The sequence below is a fragment of the Electrophorus electricus genome, chromosome 15 (assembly GCF_013358815.1).
Source record: "Electrophorus electricus isolate fEleEle1 chromosome 15, fEleEle1.pri, whole genome shotgun sequence".
NCBI lineage: Eukaryota > Metazoa > Chordata > Actinopteri > Gymnotiformes > Gymnotidae > Electrophorus > Electrophorus electricus.
The window spans coordinates 15,175,696-15,199,328 of NC_049549.1; the positions used below are offsets into that span (position 1 = coordinate 15,175,696).

Sequence of the window (23,633 nt, forward strand, 5' to 3'; positions counted from 1 at the left end):
TCGTTTGTTTGTTTTTTTTATTTGGGTGCGTTTCGGAAGACACTATGTAAATATTGTAACTCTATGTTTAATAAAATCTAAATCTAACCTAACGTTTCTAATGAAATTAAATGCTTAAAGTTATACCAGATAACAATTACTTGTATACTCGAGAGTCAATACGCGTCGAATAGGCGATATGATACTGGATTTTCTATTTTTTGTACTTCTTATTAGAAACGTTTCTCATTCCTATTATGATTTTTCTTTCCTATTTTATTAATCTATCATCGTATATTCTAATTGGACAGTGACAGTTATGTTATGGCAAGGGAAGTGAATAAGGACAGCAGTAATATTCGCTCCTACTGTGTCCAAACAGCCTTTCTTCATCTTCCACTATAAACCAGTATTATATACCGTGTTAAGTTCCACTTAGACACTTTACTAAAATCAAGGAAAACCTATTTTTCCCCATACCTGGTGTGTTCTTGTCATGCCAGTTCTGTTGACATCATGACCTTTTCTTATAAATTATGCTTCTGTGCCAACTTTTACTGAGTTCATTCTAAAATGATTAATCAAGACCCAAAAACCACAAAAACCCCAACAAAAATAATTTCCATATCTTTTTCATTTATTTTTATATGATTTAATGTACAGGAGTTTTATGTCCAAAAGCACAGTTCATGTCAATTCTGAAGCAAAGGCTTCATAATTTTTTAAATAGACAGAGTACCCTAAAGCACATTGAAAAGATGTATCTTTGATGCCTTTTCTATGTCATCCACATGTCACATATACAGATCAGGAAGAAGCTATACAAACAAGCTGACTATTTGAAAACTACTAATAACGGTGTCGTGCACAGCTTTCCTAGCTATTGTGGAATGAAAACAAGACATTTTTTGACAGAAAAGTGCTATTTGAAAAATCTATTGGGCTACTTAAAAATTTGGTCTGTTAGCTTGAGAAATAAAAGGCATTAAATGCATGTTTTATATTGACAGATACTTCTGTAAAATAAAGAATGTGGATATGTTTCTGTTGATATGTTTTTTGTTTTTTTTTTGGTGCAATAAATAGCCTATTTGGTTCCTAGAACATAAATACTCTCCTTTTGATTTCCACAGGCAGGTTTGAATAGCATCATCAGTACTAAATAAAAATCTCCTTTATGATGATATGAGATGAATGCAGCATGAAATTATTATTTTAAATATATGAAAAATAACAATTATCATAAATCATTGCACAGTACCTTAAATCAAGTGTTAAATCACAATGTACAATCAAAAACACAAAATAAATTTCAAAACACTATATAATGTCCAAGCAGTACTAGTGTGGGTGTGAATATAAGAGATGGTTTCACCCATTCCCAAAATATGAGATGGTCTCGATAATTGTTCCCATAATTCATTTTTTTTCTAAACTGAGCAATATTTGATAGTAGTACTTTTGTTATCCCAGTAATAATATATGTCAATGCATATGTGAAAATATTTCACAGAACCTTTATGTTCTCAACTTGGAATCATGTTATGTGGTGCCATTTTCTCAGCTCAGTCATCTGTTTCAGCATGGATACCAGACAGAAGTCCTCTTGTGTGACTTAGCAATAGCACAGGCTATGCTGTTACTAAAGTTTTAGCATTAACCACTGTCTGCATTGACATGTAGCTCATGGACAGAGTCAGAACAATACAGCAGGAAGCAGATTCTTTTCAGCCTATTAATCTTACACGCATGAAATCCCTTCAGGTGAGTTACAGTGCGTCATCCTGGGCCTCCCGGGCCGGGGCCCTGCTGCGGCGTCCACGCAGGCCGGAGAAGCAGGAAGAAGCGACGAGGGCCACCCGGCTCAGGCCTATGTTCAGGCAGTGCACCTCGGACGTGACAGGCACGTCGGCAAACAGAGCCTGGTCCCGTGCCAGGCGCCCGAGGCTGTCGTAATTCTCGATGTCCTTCACAATGTTCAATATCTCCTGCCGTTCCGTCTGCCGAGTCATTCCGCGTATGTTCAGGATAGCAGATACATGTTTCTTCCTTTCAGGGGAAAAGACAGATAGCCTTTAAGTTGTAATACCTTAATTGAGGCTACACTACCACGCATTGGGCCCAACAGTGTAGCACTTTCATCTAAACTTGGCAAACCATGAAGCTAATCTGATGAACTGTAAACACTGATGCATTGCATGGGATTATCTGCAATTTACAAAGTCCTCATTCATTATGTGCTTTCTTTACTCAAGTCAATTTGTTTCTCAGTGTGCATCACTTTCTAAACTAAATCATTACTGAATAACCAGAGGAAGGTGTTATGTAGTAGTAATCCTTAACATAAGGACAAAGGCTGTGGGATAAAATAGAAGGTACTTTCTGCAGTGTACATCAGATGAAAGACTGATGGTGTTTCCAGATCAAAACTAGATACAGGTTTACACTGCATACAGGTAATTAATTTGAAGCATTTGCCTTACTTAACATACTTTCTTCAAAAGACAATTTCCTCAGATTTTTGCAGCCCGGTGGGACTCTTAAGCAAGCAACTGCCCTTTCTAGGTTAAGACATGCAGTGTCAGGTCCAGCCAGGATGCCTGTATTGCTTTGTCTTTGTCATAGCTCAGAGATGGACAACTCCAGCTTTCATGTGAATTTAGTACAGCCAAACAGACCCCCATAAAAATCAGGAAGCCACCGACGTCTTGTTTGCTTTCACAAGCCACTCTTTCGTCGTCAGGCTGAATGGATGGTGCTAGCTATGTTTTGCCAAATGACCTGAGATCCTTGTTTACTGACCTCCATCATATTGGGAGGGTGGTGGGTGGTGCAAGATTACCCACCAACACTCACCGTACATCAGGGAATTCCCGAACTAGGACGCCAACCTCTATCTGTATGGAGGGTGTGTCCTCCAGCAGAATGATCTCGGATATGTGGGGAATGGCGCTGTCTAACCATGAGGCAGAAGACTCCTGAGGTCCAAAAAGAAGCAGGACAACATTAGATTCATGAGGCCTCATTATATGTCAATTTACCAAATATGAATTCCACTAATGTGAATTCCAATAGTTTCAGTCTCTTTGATCATGAAGGAAAAGTCTTACTCAAGGATGCAAACTTGAGCTTTAATCAGTTTTGATAAATTACTCGGGATTTTCTGCAGTATTCGTACTGCAATGCGAGTGGCTCACAAGATAATGAGACATGAATTATGAGGGCAAAACACACCAGAGCAATCTGTTGTTTCTCCATAGTCTGGGAAAAAAAAAACAAGTTATGCAGAGGAATCAGCACTGGAGTGTGAGCTATTGTAACTGAGGTTATATATCTGTGTTCACTATATGAAGAGTGCCCTTCCTGGCGTTAAAGGTCGCTCATGGCTTCAAAATCCCAGGACAGGATGCTCCTCCATAAACAAAGTCATCCTGTTGTCTATGGAGGTGACAAACGGATGCTTTAACTGGTCGAAGGGGTGGGAGCCGCACAGGAGAAGTGGGGTGAATGAGGGCGTTGCGGAGCTGACCGTGACACCACCCATTACTCATAGCTCTCCTGCGCTCGCATCCTCTCAGCAGTTTCTGCAATACCTCCAGCAGTGACGGCAGTAGATGTGTCACGAGTGACCAGCAACATGACCCATGCTGTTACAGTAAGCGCTCCTAATCTGGAAATCTGTCCCCTTTTGCTCGGAAATGTCTGTTGATGTTTTATTGACATTGTGGAATGTCCTCCTGCTTTGTGGGATGCACTTCCCTGTCCTGCACTGATCATATTTTCCATACTAAAAAAAAAAAAGAACCAGCATGCGACTTACCAAGTCTTTAAACAGCGTTTTAAGATGCTTGCCCTCATCACGAAGGCGGCTAGCCATCTTCTTCCTCATCTTGAGTGACGTACAGATGATTCTTCCTCTCATAATAGCACGAACATACTCAGTCAACACCCGGCGATGGATCTCTCCCACCAAGACCTGAAAGGAACCCATCAATGCATACACAGAACAAACAGACAGTAAGCAACTAAGTAAATCATTTAAGTGAATTTTATCAACAAAACAGTCAGAAAATCTTTAATAAATGGTAGACATGCTGAGTCTAATGTAATAATGTGGTGCAGAATAAGATGTATTGTAACACTTGAGAAGTAACACTATGTTGGAAGTGTTCATGGACCTGGTAGGGTGGACTGTCCAACCTCCGGAACTTCTTGAAGTGCTCCTTGATGTGGGCGATGATCTGCTCGAAAGCCTCAGTGCTGCTCAGCCATTTCCTCTTCACCAGCTTATCAAAGAAGGGCTGTACAAGTGGAGAGAAGGAAGGCGCGTATCGCACAGTGACAAAGTGACCACGGACCGAACCTTCCTGCTCGTGTTCGGGACGGGTGTGTTGTGTGTTTTCATATCTAGAATTCCAGGGACTGGAATGGACTTCCTGCTAAAAAAACAACCCCTAGAATGGTCCATTCTTAGGCAAAGAGGACGCAAGATTAGACCTAGAAGCCCATGTGGCCTAGCAGTGCCCAGCCAAACTGTGGGTACTAAGCATTCCATTTGGCACTTAGCCAAAAACATCTTGTTCAGCTGTGTTTGTCACAATAAGCTATTTTTATGTTTCATCCCTGGCCTGTATGTGAGCCAACAACCCTGAGAACAAGCCACAAAGGAAACACTGATAAGATATTCTTTATATTCTTCGACAGGGACCCTGTGACCATTGGGGATCAGTACAAGGTGTGTGTGTGTGTGTGTGTGTATACATGTGTGTTTTTCAGTAGAAGCAAAAGTGTCTCTTCAAAACACTACCTTTTAGTCCAAAATAAAATAGCTCATTTTAAAATACATCATCATTATTTATTTATTGTTACAGTTAAAAAAAAGAACTATGGTTGCTGGAAAAAAAAAACTACTAAAGTACATTAACTACACACTTCAGTAGACAGTAAATTGTGTCACTGTTTATATCTAAGGAAAAGAGACCTATGTGAAGTGTGAAGTGTGTGTGTGTTTGATGGACTCACTCTAATGTGCTCAAATAGTCTGTCATTCAGTACTCTCACACTCAGGTTTACAATCCTGTCCAGGGCAGTACAGGCTCGTCTACTTGAGTCTTCACTGATAGCAGGGTCACACTGTGCACAGCGTGCTACAAAGCTCCTGTTCACAGCACAAACACACAAATTAACAGATGTGAACATGAATAAATAAATGGTGAATTTTGCTCTGGAGTTGTAAAGCTTCTGGGATTGTACCTGAACGGTGGACAGCAGTTGGCCAGAGCGATGGTCTTTGCAACATAACCATCTTCATTTTCCCCAAATTCACTCACAAGCCCTTCATGGAACATTTCCACCTTCCTTTGAAAGCTTTGAAACAAAACACAGACTCTGGTAAGGATTTGTAGCCTTAAAACTATGCTCACCAATGCTGTCCTTTTAAAATGACCTATTAGGATACACAGTCAACAGCCATAGGCTACAATAATCTTTATTGCATTGCAGTGATTAGGGACATTTGTATTTTCCTGGTCCCAAACTTTCTCACCAGTACAGGAAATCAGCAAGCCCATTAAGACTGCACTGTGCCACTCGCGAACCCAAATTTTGATTTACTGCAGCAGATCTTTCGAGATCCTCCTGCAGCCTCTGTAATAGAACAGATGCAAGAAAGCCATTTACTGGATCTGTGCACGAACATAATCAGGCCTAGCAGATAACTTCAGTGCTTGAGCATTTTGTCAAAAATAGCAGTAGTTTAATATACAGTGTTAAAATAATAATAATAATAAAAATAATAAACTTATTACAAGTTCATCCTGACCAGAATGACCAGAGCTTTAGAATATTTGATATAGCACCAGTGTTTTTTTCATTGAAATGGTACATAATCGATTATGGATGCTGCATGGAACTCTCCTTCAATGACATGGATTCCACCTGTCCGCAGTACCAGCGTTTCAAAGGTGGTATAAATACATATGGGGACGTCATGTCCCCTATGGCCACTAGAGGCCAGTGAAGAAGCTTCAAAAGTACTGTGATGTAATGGAAACCAGAGCACAATGGTAAGTTTTTATTTATTTTGGCTCCAGCAAGAAATCTATTCTCTCACTGTGTCACACTGGGAGGTGTGAATGCTGTTAGAAATACCCCAGCTATGTCCTCACAATGAACTTAGTGTTTAAAAATACAACTACACTTTAGTGACAATATAAAAACAACCAGGCCCAACAGCAAACCTGTTCAGCCTATTCAGGAGAAACAAAATCTCGCGCAAATATGAAGCAAATGAGTTCAGATGGCATTCAGTACATGCTTTTAGCATCTCACGTCTGGACACACAGTGCCCTCAATCAGGATGGAAGAAAAAGAAGGGTTTAATCAAATTCAGAAGCTGATTTTGTTCCGAGAACTGAGCATGCATCGTCGCTATGCCGACCTGGATGACCGTGCGCGCCAGTGGGATACTGTAGTCCTCGACGTGCAGAGTTTCCAGCCATCTCTTCTCTTCTTCGTCCAACACCTGAGACAGCTTGTTGGTCACGTTCCCCTGGAGCACCACAACAAACAAAATCAGGGTTTGCTACACTTTATGACACATTTGTGTTTTTGTTAGTGGACTTAATCTGGGTGTTTGCCAGGACCTCCAGGGCCCTCCATAAAAAATTCAAAATGGTTTCTGCTGATGGTTTCCTGAGACCTGCCTACATAGTATATCTCCACTGATTTTACATGCACCAACAAAAACAGTGGAACACTTAAACACATAAATACTAATAACACATAAATAACTGTCATTAAGGTATAAGTGACTTAAAAATAAAGTAAACTTACTTACTGTTTGTTTTCCAAGACATGCTTATTAATTATTTTGTCTACACTCTGTTCAGTGGAGACTCTCATCACTGCATGAACTCACATTTAAGTTGCATCATGAGATAAGAAGGGGAAAGGCCTTGTTGTAAAGCCTGGCTCCTATTGTGTGGTGCTCAATGTGGACAGGAAAACCGTGAGTTGACCCCGAAATGCCGCGTTCTAATTGGCCACGCAGGTCGCAGCGACCTGTCTCATGCCTTGGACTTAACAGGAAGTGCCGTAGATGCACCCTTTTCCGCCCACTGGGTCGAGGAATACGCCACTACGGAGCTAAGGAGGTGGGGAAGGTGTGGAATGGACTGGGGTTAGGAACCCTTACCCGGACTGAGTTGAGGCAGTCCAGCTCAAGCTTGTCTACTGTCTCCTCAGGCAGCAGTGGGCCAAGCTGAGAGTAGTTGATGGGTGATGTTATGCTCACTGTTCCAAGGACATCCCTAAAGCAACAACAGGAAGGGTCACTCCAACAACGAGACTGGACCTTAGTCATGAGGAAACATTAAAATATGACGGGATAGGTGTGGGAGTGTATTTTAAGACTCTTATCAACAGACGCTTATCAATAATCATATTTACTAAAATTCCTGCTGCAGGATGGGAAATAAAAAGTGATAGCAAGAGGCCCATGAACTATAACTCATATAATAAGTCGTATAATTACTGTGACAACCACTCATAAATAACAGCTGACAGCAGTGGCCGTATTTAACATCTACGGAAACCGAGGGAAAATCATTTCTCAACCTGCTATAGATGTTGTAGAGCCAGTCTAGGAGAGAGTAGATATCAGTAATCTGCATCTCTCCGTCAGTGATGGCCTGCAGGCGTCGGGTCACAGCCAGGTGGTAGCTGTGCGTGTACACCTGGAAGGCATCGTACTCCTCAGGGTACACCGACACCACGTTGCGGCGAGCTGCGCCCAGGTCCTCCACCATACGGATCCGCAGCTTGTCTAGGTATGCCGCCAACACACCTGGCTCGACATCTGCATTCTGGGGCAGGTTGGCATCGGCTGCCTCAGCGACGGCCTCCTTCCAGCGCTTCTTCAGCTCCCGAGGCCTCGGGCCTCCCTGGGCGGCACCTTCGCTCATGGCCCAGTCCCGATCGGCTTGCTCCTCCTGCTGAAGCACCAGCACCACGAGGCCCAGATTGGGTCCGGCTGAAGGTGAGCGCAGGGACTCCCGCACCACATCCCACAGCTCCTTCTGCAGGGCTTCGTACAACAGCTCCACATCCTTGGCCTTACGCCGGCTGCTGTCCTTGCTGCTGGGGCTGGTGAGATCCTCAATGGCAGTGCCCCCTGCTGGTGTGGAGGATGCCTCCTTACACTCCTGCTCCAACTCCAGGATGTGGGTGTCAGCCAGGAATAAGTCCCGTTTGGTAACTAACTGTAGGATCTCTAACACTGAGGGGGGATGCAGAGCAAAAGGGGGATGGGGCACATAAGGGAGAGAGAGGGAGAGAAAAGGACAATGAGCAAGGTTTTATCGTTGATGAATGAGTGAAAAACTATAAATTGCTTGTAGTCATATAATATCATGGAACACAATTGTAGGATGATCTCGTAGCTAACAGCCTAATCAAGAGTTCCAGACGTGAAGCATGCTTATCTTCTGGAACTCTGGAAGCAGTTCTGCATGATTCCCACTCATTCTCTTCATTGTTCTTCAGTTCATTGTGGAGACCGTGAGCATCTCTTTCATACCCTTCGTTTCCTTCTTAGTGCTTCACTTGAGAGGGGTCGTAATGGATCAAATAATACCAAACATAATTCATCACTCTGCTCATTATTTTTACTGAAAGAAAAGTGATGAGGGGCCTTTCCAAACAGGTACATACCTTACTGGTTCAAATTACTTGCATTATTCATGAAGATAAACTGCGTAAGATTAGTGTCAAGTTTTCATGCAAGTACTATAGCTCATCTTATGTAGAGACTGGAACAGGAACTGGATGTTTTAGCAAAATAACATCTTCTGCAGAAGGACTTTTAAAGCTACAGCCATGACAAATGAATTAGTTTCCTTATTACGAAGAAAAAGGGTTTTCTGCAAAGATATGTTTTATTATAAGCAAATCTGTCCAACAGTGCTTTACACAAGATCTTTCAAGTTGTTAAGCATAATCTATATGTCCATGGATTAGTGTTCTCATTAGTTTCTCTGATGGGGTCAAATGAGGACTTTTTACATTTGAAATAAAATCACTGGTGAAGTTCCCACTGAGATCAGTGCACACGCCCATTACATCATGCTTGACCTACTCATTTGTTTTTTAAACAAGAAACTTGTTTTGATTGGTGGTGAGAGTGCCCAAAGGAGTTATATGTCTGACTAATGTATTTGACTTAGTTCAGGAGAAAGACAAGAGCTAAATGGGGCATTCTGTTTATGCCGGCAAAAAAACAACAACTTTTCTCTCACTGAACCACATATGTGTCCTGCAGCTGGACAATCGGTTGACAGCACAAGGAGCACAAGCCATGACTGTACTGCTTCTTAAGCAATGACTTTCAGCTCCTGACTGACCTTCACTCTGGCTGGTTATGTAATAACTAACTGTTCCACACATGCTTGTTGATGGAGTCAGGAGCATTCATGAAGTGCTGACAGAACCTCTATTGGCAAAAGAGGTCAAGCTTAGACATAGACCTGCTTTTCTGACAATATGCATACACACACTATGAGAGGCTTGTCTAAACTGTAACATATCTCACAGCACGACTGAGAAGCAGCCTTTTGGAGTGAGGATTACTGAACTTGCACCCTTAAATTCAGGGGAGATAGTAGCTCTACTGATAGGAGAAGGGGATTGACCCTGCTGTTGTCACTGGGGTGTCTGTGTATGAGTGACTTGCCTTATGCCTAATACAATGTATCAGACTCCACATACATCCTCCTTCACCTCTTATATAACCCCTTTGTTCAGAAACAACCAGGGCTGCTTGATTATACAGTATTCCCTTGCAACCTTGAGAACCTTGAAATGCTGTCATTTCACCTCTTGCGTCTAGGTCCATTTCAGAGCCTGGGGAACCTTGAAGAGAAAGCCAGGGTTTGGATGGAAGGAGTCTGTCTACTGAGCATTGATGAAGGTGAAAATCACACAGACCGATTCTAAAAAAGACTACGTTCTAGTGGAGAAGTCCAGCACAGAGGACCAGGGTCCTGAGCTTCTGAGCTACCCACACATTTCCTGCAAAAGCCTCCTCTTTTAGAGGAGAGGATGCGTGGGAGCTCAGCCGGCACCCGCCTTATCCGTCTCTGTCCCACTCAAGGAAAAAGTATCCAGCCATGCCACCACACACCGACACCCCTAAGACTCCACCTCACTTCGTATGGGCCAGAGCCACTTTGCCAACCCATCGGAAAGAGGTCTAAATATATAATACAATGCCGGCAGGCCTAGCGCTATCACAGAGGAGGACTTGGAAAAATGAGTGTGGTTCCCTGTTCTTGTGTCAGAAACTAAGAGGCACTTCCTATGGTAGGCCCATCCGGCTAGAGTCCTCCACCCAAGGACAGAACCTTACTGAGGGGGTTGGGTAGCTTAATGAACAGACACCACTTTAGATTTAGACTTGCTTCTCTCCCTGTCAGCCTGAGGAAGGAGGTCCGAGCTCCATCAACACTAGGCAGAAACCTGTAAACCACGCTCTTGAAACCACGCACAGTTTCAAATGCCAGATGTTGAAAGGTGTGCAGAGTCCATATGGCTTATCCCAGAGTCATTAAAATGGGAAAGAGTGTCAAGAAAAGGGAGTGATGCTGAGTTATATGCAAAAGAAGAACACTGGGGCTTTGTTTTCCCAAGGCACCTGCCATCTGAAAGTGCTGTAACGAGCGCACCCCATTTACGTATAGATATATCACCCTTCCTTAACTAAAACCACAGTAATAGCAAAGTGACTGCATATGTCTCAGCAGGGGATTGGGGATTGTCGAAAACCTGTGCTTTTGGCATTGGGATTTCAGAGACAACTTACTCTATGGTAAAGTAATGAATAAGCAAGATATCCACTAACATAGCTCAAGCACCTGCATAACCAACATCCATTATAGTTGCCATTCTGCTATTATAAAGAGAAGGTTATCCAAAAATCTGTGTAGAAGCCAGAATCTGATCCACCTAGTCTCTGGCCAAAGACAATGGACTTCTCTATATTTACCCCATGTGGCATGGATTATCCAGCTTCACTTTGGAGCTCTCCAGACCCTCCACCACCTGTTCAGCAGACATGCAGAAGGGCTCCAAAGGGCGTTAGAAAACTAGATATCTGATACCTTTGACATTCTTTGAGCTCTTTTCAAACACCCCCATCTCCCTTTCTTTGTCAATTCCATGCAGGCATGGATAAATATTTCTCTTCAACAGTGAGTAGGGGAGTGTTGGGTTTCCTTTCATAACCCTCCCCGCCCCCAGTCCCAAAAGGCCCGCATGCAGAGCCCAAACTGTTGGCCTGTGGCATCCAGAGTCCCTGGACAAGACTGTGCCTGCCCCATCACCACTGCACCACCTTAAGCACATTCAAGCATCTGGAAATGGAGTTGCTGGTGGATTAGCATCTGGCCCTCCTCAGACGTTCATGTTTCTGAAGAGCCTTTGGGCTGCTGGGTGTGCACTGATGACATGAACCCATCTCAGGACACACTGGGTTTCCTCCCAGCCTCAATAGTGGGAACATATACTCTACCAGCAAATATGGACTAAATTTCATAATTTGGCAACTCTGCCCTTCCTTACACTATGAAGCTACTTGGTTCTATTTAACATTTAGTTGATTTCTAAAGGAAAATAACATTTGTAAAAGCTTGCCTTAATATGTGCACAAATGTCCTCACACTATCTCACATATATAAATTTCTAGGTTACCAAGGTTGTGCTTTGACATGGTTCCCATGGTTACATCTACTGTGTGGCTATTAGGTGCAGTTATAGTTTTATGGTTGAGGGCTGTGGTTGTAATTTGATGAAGTCTGGAAATCATTTACTACTCTGTAGAGAAACCACCCTGCTAAATTACCTCTTTATCAACATAGTTTAACCAAATCTAACCAGAGTCCATCTCACTGATCAGCAACATTTGGGCAGTTGCGTCTTCAGTGTTAGCAGATATTGGAACTTAAGTTGGAAATGAGTGCATCATTTAATACAGATTCTCCACTGACCTGAGAGCCTGTCCTTGTGCTTATGTTATAGAACATATATGTTTTCTAACTTAATATGCTGCACACAAGATTAATGTGCAAATGTGTTAGTTTAGTAAAAAAAAGTCACAGTTTCCTGCTGCAGAATGACTACAGTGCTAAGAGAATCACTCCTGCATCATCACAGAGAAATTCTGTACCACTTGGGAACAGCTGCCTTGACAGAACATTATTTTCCTTTGATTAAATGCCTGCAAAACAAGTATCTTTCTGATGCACTGATTATCCCTTTATTAATGCTAAGTGCAGAACCAATAACATATCCCTTGTCATTAGCTATAGCTAACCAAGAGCCTAATGTTTCATCAAAAGTATGGATTGGGCTTAACGTGCCCCATGAAGAGCTGCAGAGACCTCCTGAATGGAGGGGAGGTTGCCAGAAGGTTCCCCTTCAACACAGTGTGGCTTAACATACAAATAAAAGCTTGTTTTGTGCTGTATCAGCTGGAAATGGAAAGTAGCGGCATGTCCCCTTCTCCACCCCCCACAGGCACAAAGCCGAGATGTGGCCAGTCATGTCTGAGGGGTTCCCTACCCAGTTCCCCTTTCCACAAATTCCCCTTTCTCCATTTCCCTTTCTGCATTCTTATTGTACTTGCAAGGAAAGAGCAGTGTTTAAAAGACTTTCAGTTGTGACAGCCCATATTGAACCCTGGAGATTGGCTAAGATGATAGAGCAGTAACCTCTAGTTCACTGGCAAGGCGATAAGCCTTTAAATGGAAGATTGAAAAATGTTCAGATTAAACGTTGGAATGCATGTCTCCTTTATTTGCACTCTATCACCTGCCGTTCCAGAGTCTCTTTCAACATGTAATATAAGTAATTTATTTACACTGTACACACAGGACACCTTTAAGTGGGACATTCTGATCGCAAAGGTCTTATTAGAAGGTGAGCATGCTAATTATATTGGTGGGAACATCCTCTGCCTGTGGTAGGGGGAAGAACTACCCATCATTTCATTAAAATGCTTTTCTGATGTATATCTGAGGCCAATCTAAATCTTGCCCAAACAGGCCCTTAAAAAGCCTGCAATCTGATCTGTGCAAGCTAGCCCAGGACAAATACCTGTTGACATTGCAGCCAAACAATCACGCTCTGTTCTAATCACAGACTCCATCCATGAGTGTGCTCTGTAACTCGAAAAGTTATGTGTTTTTGGACAGAGATTTAGTCTTCTTTTCATACGGTCACCCATTACACTCCACTGCTGGTCAGAGTTTTTGATGTTTTCTCACATAATGGTGTTGACATCGAGTGACATGATAGCATCTGGCCTCACCTGAGAGGGGTTCTCTGGGTTTAATCTCTGGCACTTCCTCTACCGGCTCCTCTTCAGGCCCAGGTGATGCTGAGCGCTCCACCATGGACTCCCTCTTCTGCTTGCCTCTACCCACGATCTTCAGAAAGGAGAGTCTTCGGCTAGTCGAGTCGGCATCGCTCTCTGAACACAGGTCTCCGTTGGGCAAGCTCTCCTTTCGGAGGCTCTCTCTGCACTTGCCCGCCATTCTGACCCAGAGAAGGACAGCAATTAGAGAGCCTGAAGCAACGAAGAAAGGGTTCTGGAAAGAGGCTAACATCTCGTGATCTCTTAGAGAGCTCTCAGCATCAGCAACTTGTGGAAACCTAATCAACCTTCAAAAATCCTAAGACTGATTCTTTTAAACCTACTGACTTTAAGGGTAAGATTACTGCCCACATCCTCCAATTATGAAAAGAGAAGCTATGACAGGCTGAAGGCAGTCACCCTACCTGGGACTCAAACTCAGGGCTGATAGGAGGCAAATGTAAGCTCTGACCACTGGATCAAAGAGCCAGCTCCCTGGTCCAGCAGCCAGAGGACCCATTTAACCCTCCTAAGTGACAGTCTCCATCACAGAAGCATATGGGGTTAGGGGTACTGGAAGATATTTGGAAATTTATTCTGTGAGCCTGGACCTATATATACTGTTTACTCTATGAAATTTAAAGTTTGAAAATAAGGAAAGAAATCCCAGATCATGGGCACCGCTACACCATTTCACTCCTCACCCTTCCCCACACATGTACCTCAGCAGGCTCCCTTCAGAGCTCCGCCGGCCCTTCTTCTTTTTCTCCATGGGTGACGGGGTGCCGATGGAGCCCTGAGGTGAAGGCGTGCCGCCACCTTTGCCCCTGCTGGACATCCGTAGGCCCTTGCCCAGCTTGCCCAGGGTCTTGAGCGGGGACACACCTCGGATGCGCTCCAGAGTCCCCTTAATGGAGCCTGACTTCCCTGAGCCCCCGCGCCTCCCTTCATTGGCCTCGTTCTCGTCCTCCTCGTCGTCGAATGGGTTGCGGTCACGGGGGACGCCACCGTCCAGGAGCAAGCCGCCGTTGTTCCGGGCCCACTCCTCATCCGAACCGTTCTCGTCAAATGGGTTGGTTTGGTCCAAGCTCATCTTACGTAGGATCAGCTTGCCGTGGGTGATCTCCAGCTCTGTGCTCGACTTGCTCCCCTTCAGCCGAGCTGGGAGGTTCTTAAGGATAGGCATTCTGCTGCCTGGAGAGAAGACACTGGGGCAAAATAAGAGTCAAGCATTAGAGAGACACACCGACATTATTTCATAATGCATTCTTGAATATTTACATCAGCATGAATGAACTTTTCATGTTTTATATTAAAGTAATATGGAGTGTTATATGGAGATTTTGAATGCATATTTTGAATATTGCAAATTTAATGTAGTAGCACACTCCCACGTAAGTGTTTACATACTGAAACACCACATGCCTGTTGAGATGAACAATCATGAATGTATATTGTAGTATTTTTGTTATACTACATTACGTTATATTATGCAGACACTCTTCATGAATATTCAATCTTTCTAGAGGCTTTTAAAGAATTTTCATCTTTTGTTTACACTGTATCTTGCTATGAGCATTTTAAACAAACAGTTAAGTACAGTTAAGTAAAACCGAACACCTACTGAAAACGTTTAAACATTTGATAATAAATTCTGAAAGATAATGGCAATTCTGTTATGCCTTTATTTATATGGAATAATACTTAGGTCACAACTTCCATATGATATGAAGTAGCTCTCCCTCCTTCATGGCTCTAATACATTAACCAGTGCTTTGCTGACACTGGAGTTGGTGATTAGCTTCTGTAGTCTAGAGGCTGAATAGTTTTGCTTAAATAGTTGAATATAAGTGCTATGCAGGCATCACAAATGAGTCTTGGTCTATAATACCCCCTCTAGAGACATGCTGACTATTGAGGTGTACCCGGACAATTATGGTTGGTGATAAAGAGGAAGGGAAGGGAGCAGTGCTGAATCACTTCCTGTATGCTAATTTATGTGTTTGTGTATAGGCTTGTGGGACAGAGTGCATTATCTCAAACAGAATATCAAATTTTACAATGCTGGATTTTGAATGGTGGTTGGCCAAGTGACAAACATACCACATCATACCACAAATGGGATACAGGCCCTTCATTTGACATAATAAAGCCATTTTTAAAATCATACAGGTTGTGGGTGTTTATTTCATGATATAATATATTGTTTCCAATAGAATTATAGCCAATGCTACACATCCAAAATGATGTGGGGGGGTCTGGAGAGTGCCAAATGAATTTTGGCTGTAAAAGATTAGGTTTACAGCAATCAGCAGGCGCTCGTGAGATGTATTGCCAAACACAGTGGCAAGCTGCATTCAGGGCACAACAGTTAGCAAGCTTTGAATTCCTGAAGAGGGCCTATTGTTTGCAGCTTCCTAAATGTTTGGAGTAATAATGTGTCTCTATGATTTTTCCATATGCGCTACTAACTGTTAGTACAGATGAATAATCAGACAGCAGAAAGCAGTGGGAGGAGCCGAGCAGCACAGAGGGCAGTGATTGCAAAGTGACTCACTGATGGTTAATGTTTAGAATGATTGATTTACAACTAACTATTTGGTTCATGTCCTGTGCTATGTAATTACTGAGCAAGGAAGAAACTGAAATTACAATTGTAGATTGTCAGGAGAGGACATTTCTCAACAGTTTAAGTCCATATTATGGCCTAGCACAAAACATGCATAGTCATACCTAATATTGATATTGCCTCTTTACAGTTAGTGTCACAGTACTGTGATAGACTAGGGTAATATACTTTTGCAAAGAGTTCAATGGGAAGTCAGCACAGCTGCCCTTGTGAAAACAGGGAAATGAAAAGTGCTGCTATTTATTCTACACCACCAAAGCCCATGAGGATGAAGAGAAGGTTAAAAAAAAAAACAACAAGAAAATTCAGCAACGCTTCGAGAACGTCGTAGGCAACATTTGCCTGGCTTAAAACCAAAAGCTCACTAAAATCTTGTGGAACCACTGCTGAGGTCTTCCCGTCCATTCTGACACCTCTGCCGTGCAGTTCTCACGATGTTCCCACTCACCATTCCTGGCCATCCAAGTGCTAATTATAAACCAGAGAAGGGGGCCGCCATGGAAGGTCGGGTTAGATCTCTGGGTGAGATATTAAACCCAAGGTGGCGCTTTCCCAGCCAACTCAACTTCCTGCCTCGCACAGGTAGTAAACAAAAGACAGGTTCCCTGCATTCCATCCCACGATGGGGGGATTCTCCATTTAGTTTCTTGGATAAAAACAAGAAGCGACCCATGGCTATTAGGTGACCTAAATATAGACCGTTTAAATGAGAGCTGCATAAGATGCGGCAGCCAAAGGTTGTAGGGAGCTGGACGTTGTAGGGAGCTGGACATTATAGGGAGCTGCATGTTGAAGGGAGCTGGACATTGTAGATAGCTGGTCATTGCTTTCTGGGAGGGATGCTGAACTTTGAGATGAAAGATGAATTAAAGTAGCTGCTAATCTTTCTTCTCTCTCACTACTTTTTTTAGGGAGTGATGGATTGAGATCAAGAGCTTTTATTCTTTTGATTGACACCTAACCACTATTGGGAATTATTGGAATGTCTTGAGTTCCTGGAGTGGCCGGCATGACCCCAGTCCAGACTTTCCCATATGGATTGCTTTACACATTGTTTTCATAAGATTCACCTGGACATTTAACTTCAAGAGTTTAAGAGTTGGTAACAGATCACTTTAAGAGCCTCCTGTCTCTTTTATATACTTGTGGTAACCTGGATGTTAAGGTAGAAACTCCCCTAATCGGGTCCTAATGTCCTCTTATCTCCACATGTAAATTTCATGGCCAGAGTAATTTTTGTATTTTTGATGAGTAAACAATTGTTTATAATGCATCCTGAGTTTACTTTCTATCAGACATAATTTTTTGATGTCTCATTTAGTATATTCATGACAACACAGTTTCTTCATCTGTTTTAAGGGCCAACCAACAAAAATAGATAAATCAAAGGAGAGAGAAGGTTTCCATCCTGATCACATGTCCATGTGTGCAATAAAAAGACTGATATGGTACCTTTGTCCTTTCACTCTAGTCTTCCATCCTGTCCTTTCCAACATGCTACCCAAGGTCATCGCTGATCTCAGAGCTACAGTCCTGTGCCCATATTTTTCAAAGGTGTGGGGAAAGGAGGGAATAAGTAGAGATGTGTAGGGCGGACCGGAATGTCACAAGTAAAGGGAGAAAGCCTGGTCTCAAGACGTCCCGTGAGTGCTGCATCCAGGACTCTGGCATTGGACCACAGGTGCTGGTTGGAGGAATTCTGGAGGGATTCCAAGAAATTCTTTGCACAACTTTCCTTAAGGGAAGGGTTATATACGCATGCTTGCCATCAAGGCATGTAACCACACACAAGTCCAAAACAATGAGGAAGAGAAGAGCCGTGAAAATGCCACTTTAGTTTATATCAGGCTTAATGGCAGTTAGCTGATTTATGGATTTTCAGGGCACATTAATTCCTTCTGCTCTGAATGACTTGAGGTCAAATACCATATCATGACTATTCCCAATCCCAGTAATCATCCCAATTCAATAGATCTCTGATACATTCCAATAGAACTTGTTTTCTTTCCCCTCTTTTTCTTTGGAATCCTTCACAAAAAGGTTTGTGTGTCTCTAATTCTATAAAACAGTTAGATTCACTGATGTTGGCATTAAATTAAAATAAGCAGAGAAAATCTTTCAAAATCTGAACAGAACATGCAGGTTAAATAACTGATCTAGTTAGATATATGCCACTTCATCTTTGTTGACAGTTGCAACATTGCAGTATGTTCTACCATAAAGATGATTTTCCATGACACACCTTTTGCTTGGTCGGGGGGGGGGGGGGTCTAAATCTTTAACTGTTCACTAGTAGACTGGTGTCTATTTAAATTTAGAAGCTGCAAAGCAGTGAAGGTTTATTTTTCTGATACAGAAAAAAAAAATTGTATGTTTCAGCCCAATTAGGTTTCAATTCCCCAAAATATGTCTGCACTTCTAAAACATCTTAGAGTGGGAGCGGGAAAACGAGGTCCGATTCCTACGTCTCTCCGTTGGTCACAGGTACAAGAATCTGATCTGAATTCAAACTAAGGAGCTTTGCTAATACCAACCCAGGTCATGAAATCTTCAAAACAACCCCAGAGGAAGGTTATCATTTTTGAAGAAATTAATTTAAATTCATCTGAATTGTACTCCAGATTAATCTGCCTAACTAGCATGAATGTGAGTTTGAAGACAAGCTGTGCGCTGAAAAAAGAGATAGTTGACCTTGGTTGTACTTGAGAACAGCTGAACAATCTCGAAGAGTATGCTTTTGTATAAAAAAAAAAAAAAAATTAATTCTTTTTTATTCTTTTGTTTGAGTACATACTAAAACTAGTCTTGGATTATAGACTGTGCTATAGAGCTTCACTAAGTATTATTTTGCCTACTTCAGTCACATGCATCAAGTCTACATAACTCACTAAGAAAAGTGCTGAACACAGTATTCGTTTGACTTTCAGTAGAAGGAAAATATCCAAAGAAGCAATACACTTACACAATCCATTCCGATCTTGTTTTAGAACAGGAACACAAACAATAAGATATCAAAAGTGCAGTCCACAAATATGAACGTTCTTTGACATGCTGAGCTGTTGCTCAAATGTCAAAGCTGCTCCGTCGTGACTTTATTTTGGGTGGGTTGTCCCAAGATCATGAGTTTCACAACACGCTTGGAAAGCGCATTATATTATTAATAAGCACAGACTATTTTATTTTAGTCGCAAACTTATATTTGTATTTCTTTTTCACATCTGTGCAGTTATTTGCAAACGTTTGGAAACAAATACGTATGTACGAATATTATAACAATTATTTTAGGAGTGTATCTTGCCTCTGTGTTATAGGAATTTCAAGCGGCGTTTTATGGTACGGCTTGATTCACATTTTTGGAGAAGAGCATCAGTTATGTTTGATGACGTGAGAAGACAATTATTTATTGGGCTTTTATAGCTGCTAGTTGGTGGCACGTTTCAAAAGAAGGTTATTGGCTTGATATATTTATAAACTCATCTATTATTGCAGGACCCAATCCACTAGTGTCCTTAACGTGTCCAAAGCAACGCGCTACTGTTGTTACCAGCCCTTATATGGTATATATAAGCCTCCATTTCATCTAGTTTTACTGCCATACATGGCACCGTGGTCGTTGCATTTAGTCTGTGACCCCAGGGCTGTTTTAGGCGCAATTCACCAACGTACAAAATCGACACTGTATTGTCACCACACTGGAGCAGGGTCTGTGCAGACATGTTTCCCCAAGACTCCTGGCAACCACTGTGAGGATGAAGAAATGACTTTTCCTTTTGTGATAGGGTAAATACTTGAATAAAGATAGCCGCCGATTTATAAACAGTGGAAGGAGGCGAATGCAGGGGACACTTAGAGGTCAGTTTTCCCAGCAAAATGGCTTAGCCTAGCTAAATTTTCGATCCTTAATTTTACTCTGGTGTCCTATGTTTGGACTACTAATCTTTATTGGCTTCTAAGGACTGTCAACGTCTCCATATAGAGAACATCATGGGTTTGCTTAAACCTGCACAAAGAAAACGCTTAGCGACCGACTTCCCTTGATTCCTAAATCAGATGACAATCCTGCTTTTGTACGCACGTTAATTATCGTTCCATCTTTGCTATGATATGTGCACAGTCACAAGATTCGTTGACAGTGAGTCACATGCTTTGGTCTATGAACTATTTTATTGTGAAGCAGATCGAGCACGTCGATTTCCACCTAGAAGTGGGACTGCGAGACGAGCTCCGGAGCGGAGTGTATTCCCGGCGTTATACTGCATAGTGTTTTCAAGTTTGCCCTGCTGTGAGCGCAGAGTGCTTGCGTCTGTTCCTGATGTCTGCGAAGGTCATCTTGGCTCTGCCTCAAAATATTTCCCAACGCTTCGGCGAATGAGGGAGCATGCTGATGCGTGTTTGGCTTACATAGCTGGATTTTATTTGCTTAGGCTAATGGCTTTTGCTCTTTAGCTTTTTTGGATGTGGAACTGGTATTTTTTTGTTCTGGTATTTTAAAAACAGTTACAGTAGACCATTCCACCCTGAACAGACGTGGGTACCTGTTCATTTGCTATCATGATTATTCTTTGACCATTATTGTCATATTTGTGCAATCTTCTAGTCAATCTCCAACTGCCCCACTACCAGGACCCTGGAACTGAGACTATTTCGACATTTGTCATTGCAGATATGCAACTGCTAAGAACTTGGAACTGTGCACCTGTGTGGGGGGGTGTGCTCCCATCATAGCCTGCCTGCATCCTGCTCTCCAAGGGTCACAGGAAACGCTCTCCATCCCTGCTGTCACCCTCACCCAAAAAAGGGCACTATCAAATGACCTCGGAGCTCAAATCTGCCACTGCCCCACTGACCCAGCCAGGAATGATGAGCAGGGGGCAAGACTCGGCTGGCGCCACCTGGACCCAGTGGCATCCTGGCGCCGCTTGGCCTCAGCCAGAGCATCTGTCCCGTCCGGCAGGATGAGTGCCAGTCGGACGTCATACAGTCACCTTTTTCACAGTCGGAGCCAAAATGACACTAAATTAAGGGGGCTGTGACGGAAGTTGTAGCTCCGTGTGAAGCGCAATTTGTGGTTTGAGGAAGGGGAGTCTAACGCGTTCCTGCGTCCCCCAAAATTCAGCTGATCTCATCATCTATTTGCATTTGGCTGTGGTTTTGCATGAGTTTAGCACTCAGTCCTGTTAACTTCTTTCAGCACATAATTTTCATTACTGTTCGGACAGGTTTAGTGCTGTGTACATTCTAGTATCTGTAAGATATCCCTTGATATCCCTAACTCCAGCAGTGCCCAACTCTGGATCTGGAGAACTATTGCCCAGCAGAGTTTAGTTCCAGCAGTCATAATAATCTGATGCTACTAGAGGTGTTGATTAGAAAGCTTTTGTTTGGAACTCTGACAAAAGCGATAGGTTTATAGGGTGATAGGTGTCCAGAACTGGAATTGGGAACTCATGCTCTGTAACCTCATGTATATACCTCTCGGAAGCACTAACAGTTGGATTTCAAATGACTTGCAGACAGTATCCAACTAGCTGTCCTGTTTTTATGAGAGTTTATCCAATTGTCAGCATTATATCAAATTATTGCCTGAGGTCATTTACTTCTAAAACAGAGTAATGATGATGATAAATACTTACGGGATTTGACTACTGTTTTTACATTATAAGCATACTCCAAGTAAACAAGTCAGCTAACATCTATGGCATTTCCATGGCTACAAACGAGCGGATAAGATTCACTGAAGGCAAGTTGACTCATGATCATATCTGAAGTCTCATAGACCTCTCTATCGAGTGCCAATTATGAAAGATTGTTCATGCTGGTCAGGGCTAAAGAGGTTGGCAGTGATGAATAATTGTTATGGTCCACACACGGGTTAGCAGCTGTTTGTTGGCACAGATACCAGTGTGAGGCAGAGCTTTCCTGACCTTTGCAGCCTGACGTAGATATCCACAAGGCTGAAAACACAACGCTCCTTCATTTCACCAGTACAGTCACTTACGCAGCAGGTAAAGTATCCAGACTGAATTCAAAATAATCCATCCATTCAGACAGGTCTCACAACTGTAATATGGGGTCAGAAGCCAGTTTTTCTTTGTCCATTAGAAAAAACCCCAATCAAATGACAACAGCCTGGTCACACCAGGAAGTCCCTCAGCGCTTACCTTGTTTATCAGCTGTGTGGTGGTCCCCAGCAGTCTTAGCACTGGGACATTCCTGTGCCTCTGAGGTTTGTTGGATGGTTGGGAACTAGGCTGTGCGTGGCTGACTACACGAGTGTGCCTTCCTCAGCCCAAGGCACGTCTGGACCCTGGGGCCGGCTGTGGTCGCTTCCTGAGCTGTTAAGCAGTGCGGAGCTGATGCTTTTTCCTCAGGAAGCCGGCCATCCCCTTTCCTTCTCGCCAACCAACACGCCTCCCCCAAACCCCATGGGATACTGGGAAACACAGGGACTGTGATAATACTAATTGCCCTGGGAAGTGCGGCGCGGAGGGCTGCCCTTTTAAGAGCACCTCACTTTCTTCTCCTTTTGTTTGTTTGCTGTCTTTCACCAACGGCCCGGGTTGATAAGGGGATGCTCACGCCAAAGCCCGCGGGCCTGGCCCGGCCCAGCAGTCGCTCAGCGGCGTGGGGGAAGTGGAGTTGAATGGAGGCAGAGCTGGAGATTGTTTCAGAGTCCTCTGTCCCACTTCGAATCCCCTTTGTCTGCTTGAGTGTTTGTTGATGCATGTCCCAAACACAAGCCTCCCGTGTCTGAAGGTGGTTTCCCACTGTAATGGCAATGCTGGCTCAATGTGAGCCCTAGGACGAGACGGGGTCTGGGCGGCGAGCTAAAGCCAAGGTCACTGGGTACAGCCACACTTTACAGGACGTTTTTGTTTGTTTTTCCACATTAAGAACCAGTGGTGGATATGGATCTATACACTCATGGCTTTGATCACCACTGTGGTAGTGACAAGTCAGCAAGTTATTTACATTCCTCATAGTACACAGAAGAGTGTGCATAGTGTTTTTTACTTCCAAAATTTTTAATCATAAAAACGCAAACATCTGTATGTTAGTCCAGATACTTTGGTTTGGTTCTTTAACTTCCTTAGTATTGTGCTCACTACTCCACGTCCCTGTTGATAGGTATAAAAGAAAGTGTTTTCTGGATCACATATATTTAAACAGATATCACACATATATGTCAATATAATCACACATATATGTCAATATAATGTAAATGATCGCGCAGCAGTAGTTTTAAATGGTTCTTCAGAGAAACTGAGCAGCAAGCTACACTTAGAAATCAGCTGAACTGTTCATTAAATTCTGTTGATGCTGAAACAATATTGGAAAAACTGACGACAGAAAACTGACAAGCAACTCCACTCAGTGTAAAATACATAAAGGAAAGCCTGCTTTGATCTAATTGCTGCCAGACCTGAGGCACAATTCAGGTGTAATAAAATTAACAGAGAACTTAATGTTGCGAGACAACCTTTGAACGAAAACGCTTCAAGGCTTCAAGGCTAATTCTAGCTCTGTTCGTAACTTAATGTTATGCTTTTGGCGCCCTCTGGTTGATTCTTTAAGAACAGACTGGTAGCGAATACTTTTCAATTCCTCATACTCACA

General features: G+C 42.8%; 1 protein-coding gene across 2 annotated transcripts; it reads right to left on the reverse strand.

The window, feature by feature from the left end:
- Nucleotides 1–595: 595 nt before the first annotated feature.
- Nucleotides 596–22,304, reverse strand: exoc3l2b (exocyst complex component 3-like 2b). 2 transcript variants are annotated; one of them, XM_026997810.2, is made up of 13 exons: nt 22,178–22,304; nt 14,110–14,595; nt 13,343–13,569; nt 7,597–8,257; nt 7,175–7,289; nt 6,419–6,529; nt 5,525–5,625; nt 5,233–5,346; nt 5,002–5,137; nt 4,158–4,280; nt 3,800–3,955; nt 2,836–2,957; nt 596–2,028 (listed from the first exon to the last, which is right to left on the reverse strand). In XM_026997810.2, the coding sequence occupies exons 2-13, from the start codon at nt 14,571–14,573 to the stop codon at nt 1,749–1,751; spliced, it is 2,610 nt and encodes an 869-aa protein (XP_026853611.2). In that variant the 5' UTR covers nt 14,574–14,595; nt 22,178–22,304; the 3' UTR covers nt 596–1,748. The 2 variants fall into 2 exon arrangements, with proteins under 2 accessions (XP_026853611.2, XP_026853610.2); XM_026997809.2 differs by lacking the exon at nt 22,178–22,304 and adding an exon at nt 18,979–19,086.
- Between the last annotated feature and the right edge of the window lie 1,329 nt (nt 22,305–23,633).

Bases quoted from the DNA above. Each gene is read 5' to 3' on its own strand.
- exoc3l2b (XM_026997810.2), bottom strand. From the start codon at position 14,573: ATGCCTATCCTTAAGAACCTCCCAGCTCGGCTGAAGGGGAGCAAGTCG. The intron at 13,570-14,109 runs GTACATGTGTGG...TCTCTGGGTCAG, and splicing joins TCTGAAGGGAGCCTGCTGAG to AATGGCGGGCAAGTGCAGAG. The intron at 4,281-5,001 runs GTGAGTCCATCA...CCACTTGTACAG, and splicing joins GACTATTTGAGCACATTAGA to CCCTTCTTTGATAAGCTGGT.